The 10,059-nt window shown below is 40.8% G+C and overlaps 1 protein-coding gene across 3 annotated transcripts in view; it reads left to right on the top strand.

Moving 5' to 3' along the window:
- Positions 1-9,814, top strand: part of VAV3 (vav guanine nucleotide exchange factor 3) — a 397,029-nt gene extending 387,215 nt beyond the window's left edge. For 2 of the 3 annotated variants that reach the window (XM_055145748.1, XM_055145750.1), the window contains exons 26-28: positions 4,450-4,533; positions 6,863-7,014; positions 7,610-9,814. In XM_055145748.1, coding sequence (XP_055001723.1) covers positions 4,450-4,533; positions 6,863-7,014; positions 7,610-7,651 — 278 coding nt within the window. In that variant the 3' untranslated portion in view covers positions 7,652-9,814. The remainder of the gene's footprint in view (positions 1-4,449; positions 4,534-6,862; positions 7,015-7,609) is intronic. The other variant, XM_055145749.1, reaches the window with a different exon arrangement.
- Positions 9,815-10,059: the final 245 nt, after the last annotated feature.

Genomic DNA, 10,059 nt, shown 5'->3' on the forward strand with positions numbered 1-10,059 from the left:
AAGTGACTAGACTATGAGGCAGTCAGTTGATAACATTCCATGAACATTAACCCAACTAAATGCCAGGTAGCATCATGGAAAAATTGTCATACACCTGCCTGAATGTAATGGTGTCTCTGAGCAAGGCTTTTTTGCATTATTATTATTATTGTTATTATATTATTATTATTATTTGGTACCAGTAAGAATTAAAATTGTTTAAACTAGGAAAGGTCTGTACCTAAAGCATGCCATTTGCAAATAATTAATTTTAAAAGTTCCAATATTGAGTTAATACTGCCTCAGAGAATACTGCCCTATCTTTCAAGAAGTTCTGTCAGACAATGTGATGTACTAATAGGCATCCTATTATAATATTATCCAGGAAGGTGAATACTAGTCCAGGAAGTGAAAGGGTCAGAAGATGCCATCAACTTCGTACTGTTTGCATGTCACTGTCACTCACTGGTTGTTTCTAATTCAGCCTCAGAATATGTATTTACCAGCAATTCTTATACTAGCCCAGTCTTAGCATATTAGGAGCAGTTTATTATAGGAAGTGCTATCTGTATATAGAAATAGATAAATATTCTTTCTGAAAAAAATAGTTAAATAGATTCTCAGTATTTCTATGCATTTTGCAGGTTAACCCATTCTGAAAAATATTATCAAATATCTTCTTCTGACATTGCTTACATCTTGATTTCAATCCATGCTTTTCTAGGAAAACTTCTTAGCTTATACTTATGTCTATGTTAGTTGCTAAGCATTCAAATGCTATTTTGCTGGCTCAAGAGAACTGAGAAACAAAACAAAGTAGAAATTTATATATTTCTATATAGCAGGACAGCAAATAGTCATGCTACAATATGTAGAAATGTGGAAGCATCCCTGGCAATTCTTAACGTGTTTGTCCAAGAGCTATATAGGTAGGAATAGCAGAAAAAACCTATTAACATTTTACGCTTAAGTTTCCTCTGTTATATAACATAGTTAATACTATGTACTATTTATGGGGGCCGGAGCGATAGCACAGCGGGTAGGGCGTTTGCCTTGCATGCGGCGGACCCGGGTTCGATCCCCGGCATCCCATATGGTCCCCCAAACACCGCCAGGAGTAATTCCTGAGTGCAGAGCCAGGAGTAACCCCTGAGCATCGCTGGGTGTGACCCAAAAAAAGCAAAAAAAAAAATACTATGTACTATTTAATACCTATTACATGTATGAGAAAATATAGGCCTTCATTGTAGGAGTTTGACTGATAATTAATTGTTCTCAGGGATCTTGGAAAATGGGCTCTGAACATATTTTACATTATTTCCTTTGTGATATGCTATTTTTTCATTGGAAATCATATCGAGAAGTCAAGTAAGCAAAAGATGTTGAACAAATAGGAATAGGGGACATAAGGAGCTTATGAAATTGAATACCCTGCTGAGATACTTGTCCATTCAGCAGCCTCAGTTGTTTAGCACTGGACCTGATGCTGTTGGGGATGCAAAGCAATATATGACCTGGCCCCTGGTCTCTAGAGTCAGTGACTAATTGGAGAACAATCCAGGAGCACAGGCAGTAATTAAACAACAGAGCCAGCAATTCCATGATGCAATACCTACCAGATGGTGAGAAAGGATAGTGAAAGTGGCAGTGTTGTCTGGACTGGACAGGGAAGACCTATGGGAGGGGCCTGAGTTCAGCTTTGGCTACAAGGAAGTTAAGGTCAGCAGAGGAAAGGGGAAGAAACAGCTTTCACAAGTAGGAGCAGTTTTTGAGTTGAAATGGAAGCTGAGTTCCTTGGAGAGTATTAAAAATTGGTTTAGATGGAAAAAAAGTATGAGAAGGTAATGGAAGATTTGCTAGGAAGTCAGGAAATGCCTTGAAACACAGGTTAAGAATTTAGATTTCATCATTTTAAAATTAGATTAATGAACCTATGTTCAGAGTAAGTAGCTGAGATTTAGCATTGGGGGAAAATGGGAAGAAAGTTGGAAGCAGTTGTTCTATATGAGAAATGGCATGTATACCATATTGGGATATGTACTGAACTAGGATATTGGGGCTGAGAATTCGACGAAGGAATGGCTTTATATTTCGGAAGAAGCCAGTGAATAGGAAGAGTCAATAGTATGTTAATTGACATTGTGAGAAGGGCCTTTGGAAAAACACCAGCAGTTACTTAAATGAAGAGCAAATCTCTGGGAGGTTGAACAGGATTTACTGGGAAGATTTGTTTCAGACCAGTTAGGTCCTAGATAGAGGTATTCTCTCCCAAGGTGTCATGAAGACATGTGAAATCACCAACAGATATTCAGTGATTTCCCTCGTGGGAGGGGCTACTAGGGCCAAAGTCAGGGCCACATTTAGTGGGTGTGTAGGAGAGGAAGGGAGGGAGTGAGGGAGAGAGAGAAAAAGAGAGAGATATTTTATATGTATATATATACATATATACATATACATATAAAAGAATCAGGTTCACTGGTAAAGCATTACATATTTCAGGAACTCAGTTTAATATGATAAATTATTATCCAATAATCCCATAACTATATATTCCCATTGTTGAGATCACTTAAATTGCAATTACTTGTACTTTAGTTGATTTTTTTTGCCTTCTAATACTAACTTATCTTTTATTATATTGGAGATTCTTCCATCTGAAATAGATTTGGGTATATTACAGCTGCCTTCATTAGAAATAATAGTCTTATTTGTTCATAGATGAAATGCTCTCACAAAGAGATTCAAGGATGAGCATTTAGAAACAATTCAAGGAGAAAATCCAGGTGCCTGTTCAGGAGTAAAGTATAGAATGGAGGGTGCTAATTTACATCTTCACAGATAGAGGGTAGGAATCTTGGCACTGGGTTTTTCTGCCAGTAATAGCATGAGGGGTTTCACATGTGAAATTAGATATGGTCTTCTCCCCTTCCCTGTTTCTCTTCGATAAAACATATATCATGATTTCAAGGAAATAAAAGGTGTACCAGTTACATTGTATGCCAATAAAGGAATTGTGCAGATTATAAATATTTTCATGATGGCACCTCTGACCACATTGAAACTTTTTTGAATGCAAATAGGATAAATTGGAAATCAAATCAACAAAAAGGCAGAGAGTGTGGCAGTCGCCTTGCCAGGCAAGGTCTCCAAGCTACTCCCCGCCACTTCATGATTTTCGGCCTTTCTCACACCTGCAGACAAACAGTAGGCTGAGAACCAGAGGTTGAAAGCCATTGCTTGAGCTTATATGCCATGGCCAGGATTGCCAGTAGCTTCACCACCCTGTAAGTACGCAAGGAAAAGTGAGCTTTGTTTCAGACAAAGACAGCCCAACCAGATCATCAGTTACGTGGAGGAGTGGGAGAGTGAATTTTTTGGAAAACATTTTGTGTTGCTTGGCCTTCCTTTTCTGTCACAGTGGCACCATGGTCTAGGCAGAGAGCTTTATCACTCCCCGTGGCACGGCCCACACCTGCAGTGCTGGTCTGTCCATTGCAGTAGATACACAGCTCTGTGCTCCGTAACAAGGAAGCCTGTGGTCACTGCATGCATTTTACAGATAGGACTGTAAGTGTTCTAAGTTTTGTTTTGAGAAATTAGCTGACATGATTATACTTGGCGGTGGGGGCAGAGAATAAAGATGATCCATAAAAAAAAAAAAAAGATGATCCATAGGTTATATGAGTGAATGGGCTCTACATGTCCTGTTGATACCACCCTTAAGACTCATTTCTTGGGGGCCAGTGCAGTAGTACATCGGGTAGGGTACTTCCCTTGCATACAGCTAATCCAGGTTGGATCCCCAGCATCCTATGTGGTTCCCCAGCACCACCAGGAGTAATTACTGAGTGCAGAACCAGGAGTAACCCCTGAAGATCTCCAGGTATGACCCAAAAAGTGAAAAACGCAAAAATAAAATAGAAAGACTTCTTTGTATGAATTTTGATGCGAGACCTATTTTACATTAAAAATTTATAGAACTCCCTATTTCCAGTGATGTAAGAGTAGGAATTGAACACCATGCCAAGGTAAAGTCTCCCCATGGATGGAGGAGTGTCAGTGATGCCATGTAAGGGACATTGCTGTGTTCATTTGTAAGTGGAGAGACTGCTTTGAATAACAGAACAAACACCAATCAAAATTAAAGCAGTCAGGGCCAGAGCAATTGTAGAGTGGGTAGGGCATTTGCCTTGCAAGCAGCTGACCTGGATTCCATCCCTGGCATCCTAGATGGTCCTCTAAGACCTGCCAGGAGTAAACCCTGAGCATCACTGTGTGTACCACCCACCCCCAATGCAAACATTCAGTTTGTTTTGCATTTAGAAATACTGATACCGAAAAATAAGTAAAAAGCAAAGTTTAGTAGTCCAGCAGTTTTCTTGTGATCATCAGCAACAAAATGGATTTTTAAAATATATGTTTGCCGATACTTAAATGTTCTTTTGCTTCTCTCTTTTTCTTTCTCTGAAGCCCCTTCTTTGTTCTGTGGGTTTTCTCTTGTCACTCCTCCAGACTACAGCTTTGTTCCCCCTTCCTCCACTCCTTTCTGGTCAGGTACTGCTTTATTGCTTTTTTATGTCTTTGCAACTTGGTGCTATTTTTAAGTGAAATATTTTAACTTCTCCGTGTGGCTTCTCATGTAGATACATCTTACCCCAAACAGTCCCTCAGTCACTTTCCACCATGCACTCTTCTCTGTCATAAAACCATTGTTTGCCATGACATTTCAACCCTCCAGTTTTGTGTGTGTGTGTGTGTGTTTATGTATTTCACTAAGAAATTTTCTGTTTTATCTATTGGGAAGAGATTAGAAGGGAACAGAGACAAAGGGAGGGATGAAGTACTTTGTAAGAATCATTTGGTTTTTGAGGACCATAACTTTTATTTAAGATCATGCTTACACGCTTGAGCAATAGCATAATGAGTAGGGCACTTGCCTTGCACACTTCTCACCCAGATTCAGTCCCCACCTGGCATCACAGATGGTTCCTTGAGCACTGCCAGGAGTTATCCCTGAGTGCAGAGCGAGGAGTAAGCCCTGTACACTTCTGGGTATGACCGAAAGACAAAGAAAGAGAGGAGAAAGAGAGAGAGATAGAGACAGAGACAGAGAGTAAGAGAGACAGTGAGAAATAAAACATGCTAAAGTTTTACCATTAAGAAATAAACCAAAATTGTGTGCTCATTATTCTGTGCATGGGCATTTGTTCTCAATTTCTGTCATTTAGTCAGAGTATATAATGAAGGTATGTGTGGAATGTCTGGGACTGTATTGGGGCTAAAACAGGTTTTCTTATAGAATTTTTTGAAAATTAACCTGTAACTCCCAATGAAGCCATAAAATTTATAACTAGGACTTAGACACTTTTTGAAGAGACCTTTCATTTTATAAGTGAGAAAAAATTGGGCTTAAAGGTGCTCAGAGACCCAGGCAAGGTTGCTCTGTTGAGTTGATGACCAGGATGTTTTTATCTTCACCGACGCTGAGAATGGTGCCCCATCACAGGACAGTTTGCACTAGAAAAATGAGCGAAGTGGTTTGAGTCCAAACAGTAAAATAAAACGACCACTTTTACTCCCTTTGCAGTTCTGACTTCTGCTGCAATGTTATCCCCTTATGATCGACCCCTGGAAACTAGAAAGAACTTGTCAGTACAGAGTCCTGAATGATAGGTCAGGGAGTCTGACTCCAGGGGCGCCGACCCTCCGGGAAGCCAGAGCTGTGATGGACCGCCTGTGCATGCCACGGGTACAGTGCAGGGCGTTTGCCACTTGTTTTCTTACCTCTTTCTCAAAATTCTTTAAAATTTCAGGGTTATTATAAAGTCCCACCAATCCCAGGTGAGCGATTCAGAGAATCACTGTCCATATAATTGAAATTATTTTCTAACCCCATAAGGCAACATGTGGGAAAGCTAATGTAAATTGAGTTATGAAACACATAACTTGGGAGAGTTCTACTGCCAGGACAGCAGGTGAAGAAGCTTAAAAATCAAGCCCACCCCCACTCCCACCATCTACACAGAGAGAATATAGGTGGGCAGCCGGACAGCTTCTTTTGATTACATATGTTAGTAAAAGTGTTTTGTGAGGCAGTATTTATTTGAAAAAATGAAATGGCAGTGTGTTTTATGACACTTAATTTAAGCTTCCTTGTATCAGGGGAATTTTAGCTAAAATAATAACTGAGTTTATCCTTGACGCATTTTAAAACACACAAAACTGGTGTGGAAGTGATGACATATTTAATGTGAAAATCCTGAACTCTTTTGAGTTTCAGCCAGAAAGGTTACAAGGATAAAAAAATAAATAAAGCTGTAATTGTCGAGTTTCTTATTAGAAACAGCTTTTTTTTATGCTATCAGTAGGAAATTTGTGCTAATTACATTAGATTCTTTTTATTTTACTTTCTGTCATCTTAGTGACAGCAGTTAACTCAGGTGTTTGTGAAAACTAATTCTGTGTTTACAGTTCTTTTTGCTTTAATTTTTAATTAAGATATAGTAGTTTACAATGATATTGATAAGGGTTTCTCATGCACATTATTCTAACACCACACCCATCACCAATTTACCCACTCCCTCTCCCCAGGACCCCCAAACTCCTCCCACCCACCCCCAACTCAGTTGTGTGCATCATGTTTAAAGTTCTTATGAAGCCTGTGGTAAGAGCAGTGATTCTTTGAACTTTATGAAATGAACGTGACTGTACCTGATTGGATTGAAACAGCAATTCTGCTGCTTTCAAGCTCCTTTGCCATTATCACTAGTCTGGAATGAAATCACGGCCGTGCATCTCAATAACATCTGCAACATTCATCTGGTTAGAGCCTCTGCTGGTCGTTAAACTGCAAATCAACTGACTGGCCCTCATTTCTCTGCAGTGCTGAGTCCCAAAGTGCTGGGGATTGCCATTGCGCGCTACGACTTCTGTGCTCGGGATATGCGGGAACTGTCCCTGTTGAAAGGAGACGTGGTGAAGATCTACACGAAGATGAGCGCCAATGGCTGGTGGCGAGGAGAGGTCAATGGCCGGGTACGCGTTGCTCTCTCTCCTGTGTGCTTCACATGGTGAAGGCGGGGAGGGGCTGGCACCTTTCCTGCTGCCTGGTAGAAGCCCCTCAAGCGCATAGCTGCATCCCCCCCTCCTACCCCCCAGTGTAGCTGCAGCTTCAGAGCCCCTCCCTGGTCAGAGGACAGTGTTTTGGATGAGTGTTGATGATGGCATCCATAAAGCTCACTGGGGCAAGTGCGATGACCCTCCCATTTGGAGAAAGGACTGAGAAGCTTTTTCCCATCCTTCAGCCACTACATCTCAGAGCATCGGTTTTATAGTGGCATAAAATAGCTCTTTAGTTCTTTTGATGTAAATTGGAAAGAATCAGCCATGGCGCCCCTGTCTTTTCATCTTGATTCTACAGCAGAAAAAGGAGCCTCAGCTCACACAGTTTTCTGTGTACTAGTAGATGAGATCGCGACTTGAGAGCATTAGGTTCTTCCCTTCCCAGCATTCATTTGAGCAGTCTTGGAGCCATTTGACCAACCTTTGCCACTTGCCATGCATAAATTCCCGGTTGTCACCGGGCTGCGATGAAAATGAAATGATCTGTGTGGGTTCTTCTCTTTTCCAGGTGGGCTGGTTTCCATCCACCTATGTGGAAGAGGATGAATAAATTCCAACCCAGCATTGCTCCCTACACTGAAAACTCAGAGAAGGAAGGAACCCAAGTCTGCACAGCATCGTGAACTAAAGTATTTCAAAAAGCTGCACGTGTGACCAGTCAAACATCCTCTTCCTCTTCCCCTCTTAGTCTTAACACTGGGGCTTCAAAAGATGCTGGTACTGACAGATTAATGGTTTGCCCCAAGCTGTGCAAGAAACAGCCTGCCAGTCTGTCATTGTCAGGGACCAGGGAAAAGCCAAGATCTTTCTTCTCCCAAGAGCCCTGCAAATACATTGGTTCTTGTTTCTTTTTAACTTCATCTGATCAGACACCATGGAACACCAGTCATTAGTAAATACTTAACACATATTTACTTTCTTCTCATGGCCATTCACCAGGATTGTTAATGTTTCAAAGAAACAGAAGTTTAATTTTGTTTTTCCCAGCATGAAGAAAAAATAAGCATCCTGCCATTCGGGCAGCTTACTGGACAGGTCCAGCAGCACTGGTCTTAAATTGCCTCCCAAGGTGACTCATTGCCTGGCAAACAGTTTTACCCCCAGATGTTCCTCATGATAAAAGTTAAGAGGCAAATGCTCAGGTTTGCTTCAGAAGCGTTATGTCCCAGAGGGGTTTTAATTATTCAACTGATGTCCTAATTACATTCACATGCTTTTTTATACAGAGTAAAAAAGAAAAAAAAATACATAAAAGAGCGTACTCCTGTTAAATCTTCACCACCTTCCTGAATCCATAGACTTATTTTGAAACATCGTTCTTCACTTTCTGCCTCTCAACCTGGTGTATTTTAGGTATTTGCAACTAATCGAAGGTAGTATTGTTTACAGAAACAGATCAAGGGCTAGAATTTGCTTGAGTTGTTTTAAGGAAACAACGTTGATGAATACCTGCCTTTTCCTCCCCCAGCAAAAGACTTGGGACGTATTCGCTGTTTCTCACATTGTTTCAGGGGTACTCAGAGTCCTGTTCTTGCCAGGACTTGGAAAGAAAGCACAACGGGCACAAAAGGAGTCAGCAGGCATTCCTGATCACCTTTACTTGGGGGTCCTGAGCTTCTCACTGAGCCTCTTCCCACGTGAGGGGGAATTGCTGGGTGGGTGGAAACTGATGAAGGGGTGTCACTGCAGTGCGTTAGCTTGACCAAGTCTTCACTTTTCATGTGATTTGTCTAAACATGCTCTTCCTGGGAACCATGGAACCCCTAGTCAAGACAGTCAAGTTAAGACATTAACTTGGCCCTTTCCTCCTAAAGTATTTTCTTCCTAGCAGCTGTCATGTTCTGACAAGAATTGGAGAGTGTTTCATGTTTGAAGAAAAAAGGAAGCATTAAAAGCATTAATTAGGTGCAGCAAAGCTGGAAACACTTAACTCTGACGTTCTGGATGGCCTCTGATCTGAGGGTGGCCTGCCCTTTCTCCAGTCTCCTTGGCAGAACTTGGAGTTCTGAGGATATACATACTCCTTTCAAGACCCTCCCGGGCTAGAAACTTCTCCAATCAGATAGACTCAGCATCTTTACCTCATTATTATGTAAACTGTGATTGTGTTTTAGAAAAATTATCATTTGCTAAAACTAGTTAAGTTTTGTATATGTGTAAATGATCATGAAAATGATTTTATAAAATGTGCTGTACAGGACTGTTAATACCCATAAGGTGTACTCCTGCAGTAGATACTTTCCTATAAAGTCTTACCTGCCACACTGTGTCTCGAGACTGTTCTGTCAGTTACTGTCAGGCAAACTGTTGTCATGGAGAGAGTAGCTTCGCATAATTCAAAACACTCCCGTGTACAGTATTGCAGCTTGTCCGTTTCTTTTATTATTATTTTAGCCAATAGACTCCCTCCCATACACATGGTGTTTGATCTCCCTGTTGCATTTCATGGACCTGGGGTTTCCCCAGGAGAGGCTATTCAAGCCTTTCATGACATTACCGGTTACAATTTTGTCTATGTTTAAAACTTTGTATTGGAAATTTTCAATGCTGCGAATTTGTGTAGATTTCTAATACCAAAGACAGAAGTAAATGTTTTTCCATATACTTTGTCTTGCCTGTATGAAGCCCCTGTGTAATACGGTTGACTTAGAATGATATTTGCTTTGTAATATTTTGTAAATATGTCAATAAAATAGTTACTACTTGCGATAAATTCATTTCTCAAGAGTTGAATCTTCGCGTGGGACAGTTTCATTCTGAGGCCCATCTCACGCTGCTCAGGCATATGGGAGTGGAACCACCTTTGGATCAGGCTTAGCTCAGGATTGGGGCCTACGTGATAAATAGCGACCTATAAGATTTATTCAGTAGTTGCAAATGGTATCTTTGGGCATGCTTGCTTTGGGCCACACATTGCTCTAAATGCTTTACATGCATCAGCTTGCATCAGCCCCTGAA

Source organism: Sorex araneus, chromosome 8 (genome assembly GCF_027595985.1).
Source record: "Sorex araneus isolate mSorAra2 chromosome 8, mSorAra2.pri, whole genome shotgun sequence".
NCBI lineage: Eukaryota > Metazoa > Chordata > Mammalia > Eulipotyphla > Soricidae > Sorex > Sorex araneus.